General features: G+C 37.2%; 1 protein-coding gene across 4 annotated transcripts in view; it reads left to right on the top strand.

The window, feature by feature from the left end:
* The window catches only part of LOC136038230 (KICSTOR complex protein SZT2-like), a 330,409-nt gene that overhangs the window by 154,004 nt on the left and 158,914 nt on the right, over positions 1-17,491 (top strand). For 3 of the 4 annotated variants that reach the window (XM_065721331.1, XM_065721332.1, XM_065721330.1), the window contains 3 exons: positions 1,971-2,392; positions 10,960-11,194; positions 12,653-13,009. In XM_065721331.1, coding sequence (XP_065577403.1) covers positions 1,971-2,392; positions 10,960-11,194; positions 12,653-13,009 — 1,014 coding nt within the window. The remainder of the gene's footprint in view (positions 1-1,970; positions 2,393-10,959; positions 11,195-12,652; positions 13,010-17,491) is intronic. The other variant, XM_065721333.1, reaches the window with a different exon arrangement.

The following is a 17,491-nucleotide window of genomic DNA, read 5'->3' as shown; positions in this document are numbered from 1 at the left end:
TGCTTTAGCCTTGTCGTGTGATCCCCAAGCTTGGTAGAAGGTATTCCCTGAGAGAGTGAGGGAATATCAGAGTATTGGTGTTACTATGCAAATATACGACCGGACAATTATTGGCTAAAGCAGTTGCCTATAAAATAGATTTTAGGCAAGTTTTTTTTTTATCGTATTGAAGTTTGGGCTACCTTCTCTGTTACCTTACACGTTCGCTGAGTAATATTGGTGGTTACGGCATGTTAACCTCTTGTTAGTACGATGGTAGGGTGGCTTAACGCTTCATACGACAATAACTATTGTCTGTTTATTGTTTTTGTAATAATATACTTACTAAGTTGTAGCAGGACTCAAGTATCTCAGCTCTCCCTGGTGTCCAGTAGCTTTGTCATTGTGGTAAGCCAAGAGTCAAGACTCTCGGTCGTTTGTTAATAGCTCAATAAATCTGAGCCAGGGTTTGTCTCATCTTCGTCCATCCTATTTGAAGCCACAGAGTGGGCCTAGGTCTGTCCTGATGCAGGCGAGCTATGTTTTCTTCTGCCCTCCATGTCGCTTTTTCTATCCCGGAAGAGCCATACATCTAAGGGCCTTATTAACAAAGGTGTGCTGTGGGCAACGAAGTGTATGGCTGAACCATCGGAGTCTTCTTTGTTTGATTATAGTGGCCAAACCGAAACGTTGATGGCAAATTTTGCGGAGTCCATCATTGCTGACTGTTCACAGAGTTTAATGCCGATGATTCTCCTTAGACATGAACCGTCGAATGCGTTGAGGGCTTGAACGTCGGATGCTTTCAGAGCCCATGCCTCTCAGTCGTATAGTAAGACAGACCGAACAATGGCCTGATACATCATTATTATTGTCTTCAAGGACTTTTTTTGGTTCCATAGATGTTAGTTTAGCTGGGTAAAGACTCCAGTTGCAGAAGTATTTCTCGACTGAATTTCTGATGAAAGAAACTCAAAATGCATATCTTCTAAATCAATATCTAACTATATACCTCACTATGGTTTTATGCTTAGACGATTCCACTGGAAAAATATTTAGCAAATATTCCTCAGCTTTTCGAAGTTCCCATTTTCCAGAGCCATATTCAAACACCGTCATTATTTAGGCTTCCATTATTACAACATTAGTTCACAGGCTTATCTTCGTATTTTCCAAGAAATTTCCTGCTACAAAAAAAAAATAATAATGAGTCGTGGCTATTTTAAGTTTTAAATCTTCACTGCCTTCACATAGTAAAGAATATGATAAAGGGTGATATATTTCAAAAGAGTGTGTTGCACTTTACAATCCAATGGGGGCCAGAGGGAAAGCAGCACCTCCTCGAATTCAGTGGGAAGAGGTCATGAGAAACGATTTACAGGAATTGGAAACTTAGTGAAAGGGAGGAAGGAGGTTAGCTGTGAACAGAGTGAGATATAGAAAGAGAGTGCGCACGCAAGTGTGTAGGTTGTAGGTGGCTTGTTGTTACAATATGTTTTAGTAGTATCAATAATGGCTTTGGTCGTCTAACAATTGGAAAACTTAATGAGGAATTTTGGCACTGGGGTTTAATGGATTTAGGGTTTACACGGTTAGGAATTATGGAGTACCCCCCCCCGCGCAAAAAAAAATAATTCTTTGTGATCGAAAATTTATCGAGCAGTCTGTCCATTCTGGTTAAGCATAGGGAAGAAGTAGGGCGCTCTTCCCCTTCCAAGAAACAATACTCATCAGAATTCAAAAGTCTTTGCGTGGTAAGTTACCTAGAATGTGTAATACCTTGAGGCATAGTATGGGGTAGACTAGACCATGTGTCGCCCCTTTACTCTGCATGAGATACCCATTAAAAATTTTCAGGGATTATACCACCCGAAAAGTCCTTGGCGGCAAACACAATTACAAGACGTTTTTCTACGGAAGAATTTTACGACCTACTAAGTTATTTTCAAGCTTGTGTTATATTTCTTATAAGTGTTACTTTTCTCTCCTAGAATTGTTTCCTGGTGTAGCAGACATAAGCAATTCCCTGGAATCCCAAGAAAGTTTTCCCAATGAGAACCTGTATGAACTCTTCAATAAGCGACTATCAGGTGCTGCTTACAGAGAAATACTGCTTTCGGGCGTAGAAAGTCAAGTTTTATTCGACTTCATCTATGGTCTTGAGCGAAAGGGAAATCAAAAATGTCCTTTGACCTTTATTCGGAATGACCTCTATTCTGAGCCTGAAATCCCAAGGTGGCGTTGTTACTTTAGAAATGTCGGTGGAAACAAATTGATTCTAATTTGCCTTCCGAAGACTTTACATGATGTCAAGATGCTGATGGTCAATTCAGAAACTGTTGCTGATGAAAACGGATTTGTTTTTAAAGTTTTGCAGAACTCTGAGGAAGATGAATCAAGAGGAGATCTGAACGTAAGTAGTATAAGCTGTATATGGAACTAGATTGTAGTTTACCCCCCCCCCCCCCCTGATTCAATTAAAAAATAGAAAAAAAGGTTGATTAGAAAAGCAAGGTGATTTGAATATACTTTGAAATTGAAGTCAACTGTCCAACATTTAAACTCGAAGGTGGACACAACGAGTACGGTTTTTACTGTACTTGGTAAAACCGTCGACGGTCTTACCGTCGACGGTTTAAATACCTTATTGCTTGCTTCTTAGGCCGAATATTTTTTTTTTTTTATGTTTATAATAGTGTTTTAGTATTAATTATATTATCATTGATCTGATAAAAATTAATGTATACAGAGCTTAAAACCAAAGACGGTTTTACCGTCTCAGTTAGAGAACCGATTCAGCAACTGCTTCTATTTTCTTCTAGTACTAAGAAGCTTCTCCGAGAAGCTTTCTATTTTGTAGTATTTAATCTTTCACGTTTATAAAATCTGTCTATTTTCTTCAGCCTCGCTATCACCGCTAGCTACATATTATTCATGATTAAATCCTTTGATTCATTATGTAATTAAAGTTTAGTTTTCAATAGACAAAAACAGATGCAGAAATATTGTTTTTTTTATGGCACTTGGTATTAACCAAGTGACATACAGCAATCGCAAATTCTGTCGGTCTGTCGGTCTGTCTGTCTGTCGGTCACGGTTTTGCTACTTTAGGCACTTCCAGGTAAGCTAGGACGATGAAATTTGGCAAGCGTATCAGAGACCGGACCAGATTAAATTATAAATAGTCGTTTTGCCGATTTGACCATCTGGGGGGGGGGGGGGAGTGGGGGGCCGGTTAATGGGGAAAAAATAGAAAAAATGAAGTATTTTTAACTTATGAGCGATTGATGGGATCTTAATGAAATTTGATGTTTGGAATGATATTGTGTCTCAGAGCTCCTATTTTAATAGGAGTTCAATATCAATTATGGTTCAAAAGTTTTAAATTAAATTTTGGAACTTAGTATTAAATTTAAGGTTTAAGTATAAACAGTCGATTTTTTAAAAATAAAATCAATTTCTTCTTTTATTTAGTCGAGGTAAAACATGCTTGGAGTGGTGATCTTTTTTAGGACAAAATACAATCCCTGCCTATACAAATACGATCCCTACAAAATGATCTCTCCAGAAATATGAGTTATGCTTACTCGGTCCACTTGCCTCAACCAGCCCACACCGATTACATTCAGTGATAAACTAAATCCGATAGGAACTTTTTAAAATTGTATATCCGACGCCATGTGATGCTAAATTTTCCATTCTGAATCGAGATTTTAGTTATGGTTTTTATTTCATCGACTATGCAACCTCTGTAAAAAAAAAAGAAGCTGGGATAGTTGTCCCTGTCCGTTTACTGGTTTACTACTACTACTACTAACAACTCACCACAGCACCAAGCCCCTGAGGCCAACACAGCTACGCACACTCCTCCTTCATCCTAATTTGTTCAAAGCCTGCCCCTCTCATGAAAGCTCTCATGAAATCTTTACACCCTCTCATGAAGTCCCCGTTTCTCTTAAATCTTTCTTTACGATATCTTCCCACCCAAACCTTGGATAACCGGCTTTTTGTTTAGCTCTAAACGGTTGGCCGAAGAGGGAAAGCTTTGGCAATCTGTCATCCTTCATCCGCAGAACGTGTCCTAGGCATCTCAACCTTTCTTTGATTATAGCCCTAGAAAGTAGGATTGAACCACACTTTTCGTACAGCCTAGTGTTTGAAATACTCGGATACTCAAAACAATTTGAAAGTAATTTCCCTAGAAATCATTTTCCGAATCTTCCTTCGTTTTTCGGACCGCCCATGCTTCGGAACCATCTTTTACCACTGTTATCACTGTAGCATCCAATATTATAACCCTGGTTCGCAGACTTATCTTCCGATTCTTTCAAACTTTTTTCAGCTGTGAAAAAACATCCTTAGCCTTGGTTATTCTACTGTTTACATCTTCAATATTGGATCTTACTGTTACATCTTAAATGCTGGATTCGGGATCCTTTGTCTGAGAGGACATGAGTTCGAATCCCAGTGTACCCAATTATTCGGTTTGGGACGGGGGTCAGTGGTGTGACCCTGCAAGCTTAGCCAGAGTCGACCCAGCTCTAATTGGGTACCTGGAGAAATCTGGGGAAGGTAAACAGGAAGGGTGTGCGAAAGCACAGGATGGCTGGCCCCCAACCCCCCATTGCACTTCCTGGCTGAAGGGCCAAGAAACGGAGATCAGCACCGCCGGGTAAGGACTGTTAAGTCTAATGCCGTATCCTTTACCTTTACATCTTCAATACGCAAATTCCTATTTAATCAAGTCGGTCCCTTAAATTCTGTCCTGGTTTCATCAGATAGAACAGGTGATCATGAAAACTAAAGGGAAAGGCTTGTTCGATCGAAAATTAAAAGTTCTATTACTGCTTTATGTCTAAAACCGCCTAAGAGTACCTTGATGCTGCTTCAACGTCTCATATATGCCATTCCTTGGTCTTCTCCGTGCTTCGACCAGTTCAAATGTCATTCATGGTGTTTGATTAAAGAGCACCTTGATGTCTGAGCACCTGGCCGCCTAAGAGTACCTTGATGCTGCTTCAACGTCTCATATGTGCCATTCCTTGCTCTTCTCCGTGCTTGGGCCAGTTCAAATGTCATGTATGGTGTTTGATTTCCAACAAAATTTGGTTTATAAGGATTTCTTAGTTTTCATTGCGAGTAAAAACAGGGTTGAGAATACGGCATTGATTGTTGTAATTCATAATGGTGGCGCTGATCTGCGTTTCATAATCCCTCAGCCAGGAAGTGCAAAAGGAGATTGGGGACCAGCCATCCTGTGGGTTTGCACACCCTTGCTATTCATCCATTTTCTGCTGCAAGTTTGGGGTAATATTGCAATATACATGCCAAAATCAAAACATGTTACAAACATGTTTTACCAGTGGTGGTTGTTTATGCCTCACTGAAATATGAGTCATAATAGGAATCGGTAGGATTGGATGACTGAAAGTTGAGCCTATATTTCAATTCGGTGAAAAATTATATTCAAAGAATAATATTGAACGAAATATTGTGAAATTGCGACACGGTATCAACTTGCTTTGCAAAGGGTGTCTGATTTTCAACAAACGTCGTATTCAAGACTCTTTGAGTCCGCTGATTAAAAACTTGAGGCTAATATTGTAATATAGAAGTCGAATCTCAAAACGTATTTAGTATATATATATATATATACAGATGATGCTATTAAAACATACAAAAACATTATCTATTAAGAAATAGATGAAAAAAAGCTAACGCACAATACCAAAAAAAAAGAGCGAATTAAATACCATATTGATCTGATAAAAATTAATGTATACAGGGGTTATGGTATTTTGAGGGCGTTTGGCGTATTCCCCCCGGACTATTCCCCAGGAAAATTATCCCTCATGGAAAATTCCTCCCGTGAAAATTCCCCATGGTAAATTCTCTCGTGGAAAATTCCCCCCCCCCCGAAAAAATCCCTCCCCCGCTCATGTAAATTAGAGCAGCCACAGAGAAAATATGACAAATAAAAATAATGAAGAACACAAGTAATTTCGGAATATTCTATAAGTGTTTAAATATAGGCAGAATATATGTTAATGAATATCCTATAGCATTTATTTTTATTTACTTTAATTCTTTTTTTTTGTGTTTTTGGTGCTTGAGCTATTGTAGCTTTGTAAGAAAAAGGGCAACATCGGGGCTCTGGGGCTGACGTCAACCCCGAAGGCAAAATTTTTAGATATTTAAAACCTTCTTAACAAACTGAAATCTCGAAATTACTGTTCGATGTCATAGGGGTTAGAGGAGGGGCAGATAGAAGAAAAAGAACTGAGAGGAAAACTGATTACCATCCGATAGCTTTCAACCGTTAAAAATACTAGGACTTAAATTTCCACTCGAATGAGCCCCCTCTCAAGTTTCTAAAATAACCCCTTCCTTTTGAAGTGGGTGAGAAAAAAGGTTTTTGGCGCTTTATTGGCCCTTTTTGAGGCTGCATTCTTTTTGGTGCTGCAGCGTTCCTCCCCCCTTCTGCATTAGGGTTCCCTTAGCCCAAGGTTTCATGTAAGTTTCAAGCAAATCGAAAAAAGTTGGCCATTTTTTGAGCCCACTTTGTTTGAGGGGGGACCAATCCTTTGAATTTTTTTGTACATTAGTCTCTTTGGTCCAAGAACTTCCTGTTTGTGTCAAATTTATCAAGGAAAAGGTCTTTGTGGCTCCTTTCTGGACCCTTAACCTCACCCCTTCCCATAGCAAAATGTTGATGATCTTTTTGACCAAAAAATAATCCCTGAAAGTTTTACGCCACCAAAATCCCAAGATCAAGCATAGCCCCCCTTATTTACATTACAAAATCTCTCTCTAAAGAATTGACAGTTCGTATAATTTACAGCCCTTATCCCAGAGGCTTTGGGGGTTTGGTCTGTGTCATCGGTGCCTAAATAAATTGTATACATATGTTTAAATAGTCTGTATACAAAGTTTAAATACATTGAAAAATTGTATTCAAAGTGGGAAAGAGAAATATTATCATTTACAATCGCTGAAAACAAAACCCCTCGTAGAATCTGCCCCCTCCCCCTCAAAAAATTTCCTGGCGAGGCTCTTGATGTGCCTTCTTGGATTTTGTATCTCTGTACCGGTAGAACTATGAGTGCAATATTATTTGTTACATATGAAAAGATTATCGCAGTTAAAGGAGCACTATAACCCCCTTCCCCCCTGTCACAAATAATAAAGGCGTAGACCAGAAACAATCTTGAAGATCAAGCCGGACTAGATATCAATATATACCCCCTACTCCCTAAAACTCATTCTATGTTTATCTGAAGGGTCAATGACAATTAGGATGTTTTAGCATTAAATGTTTTTTTGAGGAATCTGCCCCCCCAATCTACAAAATGGTCCACAACACTTCCTTCATAATAGCTGATAAACGCACATCATTGCATATAATTTTATGAAACATTAACCGATTTTGTTTAGTTAAATAATGCTTTTAAAATAAGCCTCAGATGAATTTTTGTGCTTCGGGAAGGGAGATATCACCCTGCAGCACCGTTATTCTGGCTTAGTCTAAATGAAGGGAAATGAAATCCCCCCCTCCATACCCTTTCCTATATTTATATGAAGGTTCATGAAGATCTCCGGAATTTGGGCATTGAAATGTGCTCTTTTAGGCATTTGCCCCCTCCCTTCCTACACAGTGATCAATGGCGCCTCTTTTTATTTGTCTCAATTCCCATTTTGCTCTCAATTTTATATTTTGGAATAATTGTCCAGGGCAGAATCGTCGGGCGTGAATTTTCCGATGGAATTTTCTCGGGGGGAATGAGCCTGACCACTATCTTGAGTAATCTCAAACAAATTTTTCCCAAATGGATTGAGAAACACCTCTTTCACTGTTAAATCCAGTCTTATGTCTCCTGTTATCCGAATATATGGATTCCTACTTTTCCATATTCATTAAATAACCTGTCGTAGCCGAGTGGTTAGCGCGTTGAATTTGTAATCCTATGTCCATCAGGGCTAAAGTTTGATTCCCGTTGTCACCGATTATTTGGTTTAGGATAGGGGCTGTTGGCGAGACTCTGTAAGCTTAGCCAGAGTTGACTCTGCCCTAAATTTTTGCCTGGAAAAATCTGGGGAAGGTAAGATAAGTAATACCACAGGATGGCAGGTCTGCTATCCCAAATTGCACTTCGTGGCTGAAGGGCTTATTCCTGAAATTACTTTCTAAGGCTTATGATAAAGTAGGAAATCTCATTTAGAAAGCTATTCGCTCCGTAACTAAAACGGTAGTTTTGTTTTTTCTTTTTCGTTCTGAGTAATTGTCTATATATAGTATTTGTACGTGGCTCCCTCTTTTACACACTATCGAGGTTTTCGAGACCCTCATTGGTGTATGCTGACAGTAACAGATATGCTCTGGTGAGTATCCAAAAAGAGAGGAAAAAACCCCAGTCCTTAAAACCGATCCTATGAATGTCCAAAAGAGAGGAAAAACCCCAGTGCTTAAAACCCAATCCTTGTCTCTGGTATATGAAACAATGAGGGCGGATGAAGTAGCGCATGACGTTCTTTCAATATTTGTAACATTTGCTGCTCCAGCCTCATTACAATCAAATAATGGTAGAGAATTCTGTAATCAAGTAACATTCGAAATTCTGCCCACAAGAACGATCTAAATAGGTCTCAACTTTAAGAAAGAACCCAACCCGATCCTTGTCCTCTGGCGAATAAAACAAAGAGAGCGGAAGAAGTAGTGCATAACGTTCTTTCAATATTTTTAACATTTGGGGCTCCTGCAAGATTACAGTCAGATAATGGTAGAGAATTCTGTAATCAAGTAACACTCGAAATTCTGGCCACAAGAACGATCTAAATAGATCACAACTTTAAGAAAGAACCCAACCCAATCCTTGATTTCTGGCGAATAAAACAAAGAGGGTGGAAGAAGTAGCGCATAATGTTCTTTCAGTATGTTTAACATTTGGTGCTCCTGCCAGATTTCAATTAGATAATGGTAGAGAATTCTGTAATCAAGTAACATTCGAGTTTCTGGTCTCAAAAACGATCTAAATAGATCAGAACTTTAAGACAGAACCCAACCGAAGCCTTGTCCTCTGGTGAATGAAACAAAGAGGGCTTAAGAAGTAGCGCATAACGTTCTTTTAATATTTTTAACATTTGGTGCTCCAGCCATATTGCAATAAGGTAATGGTAGAGAATTCCGTAATCAAGTCATATCGGAAATATGCGCTATGTGGAAATATATTAAGATAGTTCATGGAAATCTTCGTCATAGTTATAGCATCTTTGTTTTTGGTTAGCGAACAAATTGCAAATGTCGAAAATGAAGAACAACTGAAACTGCCATTGCTGTCGAAACCAAAGATCAGCTTGAAGAAATAAGTAATGAACACCGCTGAAAATTTTTTTTTAGCGGTGTTCATACCAAAAACCATATTCCAAAGAAAAATAATGAATATGACTTGCAATCTACCTTGTTTCCGCAACAAGTTCTGGCTGAAAAAAGAAGTTAGTTTCTACAACAAGTTGGGCAGCGGAAGGAAATCTTCTGCTGCAATCAACAAAATGTTACGAACAAAAACAATTTTCTCCTGCTCAAATTGGCGAAACTATACGAATACGAGTCTCTGATATCGACTTCGGTCGTACAGATGACCGATATGTTTTAGCGGTTGCTGTCGGAATGGAAGACTACAACTTCTATAAACTTGCAAATCAAAATGGTACCCTCAAGCAACTTTATACACGCAATCAGTTTGTAATTTGTAAAGAAAAGTTACTTTCATGGATGGGATTGATTTTAAAGAAATTTTGCTGAGAGAAGTAGCTTCTGCTAATTCGAGAAGCGTAGGGCAAGCCTACATGCGGTGTCATTGCAAAAGGAAGTGTTCCACCAACAAATACGAATGTAAAAACAAGGGCCTTTTGTGCAATTGAAAGTGCCATAATAGTTTAAGTTGTTGCAATAAATAACATATTACAATCAAATAATGGTAGAGAATTCAGTAATCAAGTCATATCCGAAACTTATGCTATGTGAAATTTTTTATTGCTATTATTTTCTTTTCTTATTAAAAATGTACTGTGTGTTTTACGTTCTTAGTCATTCCTCCGGAAAGAGTGGCGAAAGATGTATCGTGACCAAATAATGGAGAAGAAAATATATATCTCAGAAAAGCTCAACATTTACCATTAGTGAATGGTGAATGTCGACATTCTCCAGTGAAAATCAAATATAAGGATACTTAACAAATATTTCGGACATGCCCCAAGTGGCTATGTATTTTGACATTCACCAGTGAATGTCGACTTTTAAGAGATTTCGGACACTCACGGTAATATATATATATGCATATGTTACCGTGAATGTCCGAAATCTGGTTAATGTCGGCATTAACCGATGACTCTCCGAAATTCGTTTTTCTCTGCTTGGATTCAATTAGCTTTGCAAGTCAGCTTTTTTAGTCTTATGCAAGCTATGATGGTAAAAGTTAAGGTTAGGCTAGGTTAAATTATGTTAGGTCACATTTAGCTATAAATATCAGAAACACGTTAAAAACCTAAGCTAACCAAACCCATTCTAACCTAACCTGCTGTGAATTGTGTCAGCAACACTTTGGTTTTGTCGTTTCTACCCATTTTTGTTTGTGATTTCAGCTAAGTTTATCATTCGGTTTTTTGCACTTGGGATTGCGGTAGAGATTAACAACTTCAGCGTTTAGTCGAAGCGAGGAAACAAAACCAAAGTGTTGCTCTCGCAACACTTTACTCAGCGAAGCCGAACAAAGGTTGCCACAACACCTCACGTTGTCCATGCAACGTAGTTCTTGTAAACCTTGCATTAAACTGAAAAAGTTGACCGGCAACGCTGACCAAATCCAAAGAGATAAAAAAGGTGTTCCGGGCATTCGCCGGTTAATGTCGACATCCACCAATTTCGAATGTTCACGGTAACACATATATGTCTATCTAGTAATATTGGGTCTTTTATTTTCATAGACAGTAGATGCTGATGATATTCCACAAACATCGTCAAGAAGAAGCTCAATGGCTAATACACCCCAGGTTCTTTCTGATGACCTCAGTGAAGCGCATGACAATGGCGTTGGCTATTATCGTCGTCGTTTTGGCTCTTTGGACGTTGGACATCAAATGGCTTTTGAGAAATCTAGTACCTTCAGGAAAAGAACTTTTTCAGAAGCTCCTCATTTGAATCACTACGATTCTTCAAAAGGTAACTTCAATGGTTATTCATTTGTTTGTTAAAAAGGTTGCTCTGTTACTAATTGCTTATTTATTTATTAATGTTGTTTTCTTTAGATTTATCTATTTTTCTCTGCCTGTTTCCCCAATTTTTTGCATGTTTTTTTGCCCCTGATTTGCTTCTGGTAAATTATTTTCTCCTTTCCGTTTTGGTCATGCCTTGTATTCTTTATTTTTTATTTGAGTTTTAATGCACTATTTTTGATGTCTGTATTTGATGAAGGGGTGTTGTGGGGCTCAGTTCAAGGAACGATGAATAATGATACCGAAGTTTTGTACTGTGAAACATTGAAAAAATTAACAAGCCCCATAAAAATAAGTATCGTGGCACGCTGGCCTTGAGTACCGAGTTAATGCATGGCAATTTTTTTTTTTTGGCTTGCTTTAAATCCATGTGTTAGATCTCTTTTTGTATATTTTTAAATATCCCCGTAAAATCTGATTTTTGATCGGTGGAATGTATACGGGTATGGAGAACACCTTTTGATTTGACAATATTGTCTAGAGAGAAAAGATTTGTGTTTTGCTATATAGCTGTTTGATATTTTCTTTTTCTTTTTTCATTGTTGCTGGATTAATAAATCTTCTTGTTTCTAGTGTTTTTAACATTTATTTTCAGGCCTATTCTTAACCATTGAGCTCTCAAAAGCTCAAGGTATTTGTGCGTGTCTGTGTGTGTTTGTCTGTGTGTATGTGTATGTATGTGTGTCTGTGTCTGCGTGTTTGTGTGTTTTTGTTTGTCTGTGTGTCCTATATGCATTACTACACTGTTCATCCGATTGCCCAGAAGCTTTAAGAACCTGTTGAGTACACTTTTGTGATGGTTCTAGGTACAAATCCTCCCCCTCCCCCCTCTCCTGAAGGCCTCTCAATACTTTTCGCACTGAAATTAGAGAGCTGTGAAGACAAATGCTCAATAGTTCTCAGTTCACATAATTCATATTTTCTGAATATTTATTATCCGACTGCGCCCGACGAGTAAGTTAATAATCCTAACCTAATATTTCAAATACTTTTAAATTTGAAAATACGATCTTTATTTTTACATGGGGAAATTTTCCAGAGATGAATTGTGAAGGGTTAGTACGCTTTTCGGGAGAAATTTTTTGTGGAGGAGGGGGGATTTTTCTCAGCGAATCTTTCTGCAGGGGTGACTTTCCGAGGGAGGGGGGAATTGTTCACGTGAGGAATTTTCTTTAGGAATTTTGTAATGCTTTTTAGTTTAAAAATTATATTGTTATTAATACGAGGGGAAAATTTTCTGGCAGGGAATTTTCCGCGGAAGGGGGGGAGGAAGTTTCCAGAGGGGGAATTCTCTGTGAGGGATTTTTTTGCGGGGAGAGAATTGTTCCTTGAATTTTTTTTCTTTTTGAGATCGCTGAAACGTGCGACGGTTAAGCTATTAACTAAATAAAGGTTTTATTTTTAGGTTGTCATTTCATAAACCCAGTTCCAATTTTGACTCATGAGGGTAGCTATGGTATATTCAAAAGTGAAATGATTGGGCGATCCGTCTTGAAAAATAGATCAGAATTAGTCGGCTCATTTGCAATACCTGTTTATGTTTTTGAACTTTGTCGGAATGAGATTGTTTCACAAATACTTGAAGAAATTTCGTTCGGAAATCGAACTTGTATTTTCCGTGATTCAACTTTTTCTTATTCTATTTCTGCACCTCCTGGAGATTTAACTCGGAGACGAAGGAGTGAAACATCTAATGCTAGAGAAGAATGTGATTCTAAACTGCCAAGCCCTGATATGAACTCGGAAGAAACGGAAAATAGTGGTAAAGTATATAGTAGATACGTAACTGAGGCAGTGCTAACGTTTTCTCTTATGATTTTTGTCTCGTAAAGTACCAAGGACAAGCAAAATGAAGTCTGATTGTTTGAATTTGTTAAGTCCAAGGCTATTTAACTATATGCATTTTGAAAAAATAGGAAATATTTGGAATTCAGGGTTGAATGCAAAGATCTTCATATACAGTTGGGAAGTTTTTGTCAGGTATAGGCACCAAATAAAAAAAGGAAAAAAACGGGGTTAAATATCGTCAATAAAAGCAAAAAACATGTTGCTAGAAAAGGGTAAGAAGTCGTAGCTTCATTTTAAATGTGTCGTTCTTTTCGGGAATCACATAAAAAAACTAGGTTGTCCCCTCCGCAATCCCTCGCTCTTTACGCTAAAGCTTTTAATTGTTTTAAAAAGCAGAATTGTGGCAAAGAGTCAAACTTTAGCGTAAAGAGCGAGGGATTGCGGAGGGGACAACCCATTTCATATACGGAGTAATTTCTGTTCGTTTTAAGTTTTAATGTCGCTCCTTACTTTCAGTTAAAAAAACTAGTTTTTTTATGTAATTTCCGAACGTTTTTGAATTAATGCATGTTTGATTTTGGCTCTCTACACATAAATTATTAAAATGAAATTTGCATATTAATTCCTTTTTTGGCTAAATGGCTTTCTCTTAGTTTTGATCAGACGATTTTGAGAAATAAGGGATGGGGAAGGAGGCCTAGTTACTATGCAATTTTTTTCGGTTACATAAAAAGGCAACTATAAATTTTAATTTTTAACGAATTTTTTTATTAGTAAAAAGTATACGTAACTTAAGAATTAATTTACGTAACAAACTTTTATATTCTTTAATTTTTATTATGTATATGAGGGGGTTTGTACCCTCGTTAATACCTCGTTCTTTACACTAAATCGTAAGTTTTATCCCAATTCTTTAAGAATGACCCCTGAATCAGAAAGGCCGTAGAATAAATAGTTGAAATTACTAAAAATACTATAGCATAAAGAGCGAGGTATTTATCTCCTCCTAAATACCTCACTCTTTATGCTAAAGTATTTTTAGAACCCCTCATATGCGCAATAATCTCTGTTCGTTTCAATGCTACTCTTTACTTTCAATTGAAAAAACTTTTCTATGTTTATTTTTTTATTGTTTTTTTTATAGTAATTTTAGAAAATTCTGCGCCCTTTTCATTGAATTTCTGTTCCATCATGACATATTTCTCCAAGGAAAGATCCTCCCACATAGCCCCCTCCCCTCAACCCCACCCCCAAAACCAAAAAAAAAAATCCCCTGAAAACGACTGTACACTTGCCAATAACTATTATTATATGTAAACACTGGTCGAAGTTTGTAACTTGCAGCCCCTCCCCCAGGGACTGTGGGGGAGAAAGTCATTCCCAAAGACATAGTTATTAAGGTTTTTGAATATGCGGAACAAAATGGCTATCTCAAAATTTTGATCTGTTGACTTTGGAAAAAAAGATGAGCGTTGGAGGGGCGTAGGTGCCCTCCAATTTTTTTGGTCACTTGAAAAGGGCACTAGAACTTTTCATTTCCGTTAGAATGAGCCCTCTTGCGACATTCTAGGACGACTTGATCGATACGATGACCCCTGGAAAAAAAAAAAAAAAAAAAAAATAAATAAACACGCATCCGTGATTTGTCTTCTGGCAAAAAATACGAAATTCCACATTTTTGTAGATAGGAGCTTGAAAATTTTGCTATAGGGTTCTCTGATACGCTGAATGCGATGGTGCGATTTTCGTTAAGATTCTGTAACTTTTAGAGGGTGTTTTCCCCTATTTTCTAAAATAAGGCAAATTTTTTCAGGCTCGTAACTTTTGATGACAAAGACTAAATTTGATGAAACTTATATATTTAAAATCAGCTTAAAAATCTGATTCTATTGATGTATATTTTAGCATCAAAATTCCGTTTTTCAGAGTTTCGTTTACTATTGAGCCGGGTCGCTCCTTACTACAGTTCGTTACCACGAACTGTTCGATAGAATTATTGTAAACCTTAAAATTTTTACGGGTTTTAAATTAATTAAATTAAAATTAAATTAATTAGAATTAAATTAAATTTTTACGGGTTGTCAAATTTAACTAATTAATTTTGCTTATTTTTCTTCACGGCTTAAAATGGCTACACTGACGAAAACTTAGTTCTGTACTAAAAACGTTATAGTTGCAAAACAACTAAAAGAAAATCTTAGGAAGTTAAGGTTTTAAGTATGAATAGGCCTTAAAGGGGTCTAGGGTGCAATTTTTTTCGTTTCGATCTCCTTGTTACTTGAAGCACCTATTTTAAACCATACAATGTTTGTAACATTCCCGTAATACCCCTAACATCATTCCTAACCCAATAGCAATTCTGAAATGCCGATTCCTAAATCTCTAATATCAATCTGAAGTTATCATTTAATGGCCAAAAACTTGACATAGCCAGAAAATCACTTCTAAGATGTCTGAGAGTTTGTGTTAAAATCTGGCCTCTGCGTCTGCAACTCGATTGCTCACCAATTGCTGTCTCGTCTGAATTGCGTGAGACTGAGAACCAAAGCTTAACCTTTTCTAATATTATTTGATTTAATACTGTAAAATAGCGATATCAATGTATAGTTATGTATAGTATATCTGAATAACGATGAGCGGTTGACGATCGCTCAAGGTTCGAATCTTGTTTGCAATGGAATCATTAATTTGACACTAATATAATCGATAAAGACGTTTGATTACTTCAAAATCCCAATTTTATATTATCACTGTAGTCAAGGCCGTACCCAGGGAGGGGGGGAGTGTTTGAACTCCTCCCTCGAAATGTTTGTCCGACTCATAAAAATGTAAAAAAATGAATATAAACAAATTATTGATGCGCGTTTTAAAGTTTCTTTGTCCCCCCCTCTCCGAAAAATCCTGAATACGGCCCTGACTGTATTACCTGACTGTATATACATAATTTTCCATTTGATGGCCATATAGATGTATCAGTGACTGAAATATGGCACGCACCAGGGGTTTTTAATCGGAGAAGACCGGAACTGGGATTTGTTCTTTTTCATCGAGCCTGACGCCAGTTCCTCGGTGTTTTGTTCAATGTTTGTCTTCGATTATTTTCGTCCAATAATTTTTGTCCAATTTGTCGGGTATGGAAGAAAAAAATTTTCTTCTATAGGTTATAGAAGAGAAAAAGAAGGGATGTTTACTCCCAGAAGACTGGACCTGGCAGTTGTCATTTCTCATAGAGTCTGACGTCGGTTCCTTGGTTTTTTGTTCAATGTTCGTTCTTGATTGTTTTTGTCCATTACTGTTGTCCAATGTGTGAGGTATAAAAGAATATTTTTTATATAGTAAGGGAGTGCAAGAGATTGTTAGATTTAAGGAAATAATTTTTGGAAAATGACTTATTAATAAAGCTAATTGGATAAGAGTATGAGAAAAAACGATTTTAGTTAAATTCCTGAGACTGGGGCTGAACCTTAGAGCTATTGTTTAGGTTTATGATAGTGTGCATTTACGTATTTTTTGTTTCATATCAGGTGCTGTCGCATCTTGGTCTTAATTGTTTTGTCACAGCCCATGGCTTGCTTTTGTAGAAATAAATTATGATAATTATTATTATTATCCAACGAAGCGATCTTCGTTTCTCTTTTTGCTTTCAACTTTGCTCCTCTCCCCCTAATAAGAAAGATTAACAACTTCTGGTTTATCCAACGTAATGCTCAGTAGTTTGGCGTATGGTAGTCAAACATGTTTCTGGCATCTAAAGAAACGACCTCTCTCTGACACTGAAAGAAGAAATAATTAGACTGTTGCAATAGATATTTAGTCCTGACAACTCGAAAAATACTTTCCCCAGTCCATAATGATGGTCTAGATTTTGCCTAAAACCATCCTATTCTCTCTTCTCTTATTAAATTAATGAGGGGGAGATTACGCATAATGGAACTCGATTTTATCGCTGATGTTTAGTCCTAGTGAGAACCAACCAATTTTAATTTAAAATACAAAAGAACTCAGTACCAAAAATGTGTGGTTAAAGCTAGAAAAAGGTCCCATCAATAAACAAAACTGGTTCGTGGATTTCCTATTGAAAGATTTGAATAATAGTAACCGATACTTCAAATTAACCATAAAAGTCCTCAATAGGTAAAAATTTAGCAAATGCTGAGACAGGTACCTATAAAGAGAGCTGCCAAGGAAAGTGTTGGATTAAGTGGATGTTAAATGTCTTAGCCACAAAGGAAGATTGATGGTATTGATGTTAGCTCAAATGGAAGTCAGATTAAAACAATGGTGTTTGATAAAATATTCAATATTGCCTGAAGTATAAAGTGGTTAGCGTCGTAAACCTCACAAGAAAATATTGAGAGGCTAACCTCATTTTCCCTGTCCTTACCTAAGACAAAATTTGTGTGCTCCAAATTTTTATTTTTTAACAATAAACACAAGTTAACAGTGAAATAATGTG

This window comes from Artemia franciscana, chromosome 17 (assembly GCF_032884065.1).
Source record: "Artemia franciscana chromosome 17, ASM3288406v1, whole genome shotgun sequence".
Classification (NCBI taxonomy): Eukaryota; Metazoa; Arthropoda; class Branchiopoda; order Anostraca; family Artemiidae; genus Artemia; species Artemia franciscana.
The sequence above is the reverse complement of the archived record's forward strand: the minus strand, read 5'-3'. Positions and strand labels throughout refer to the sequence as shown.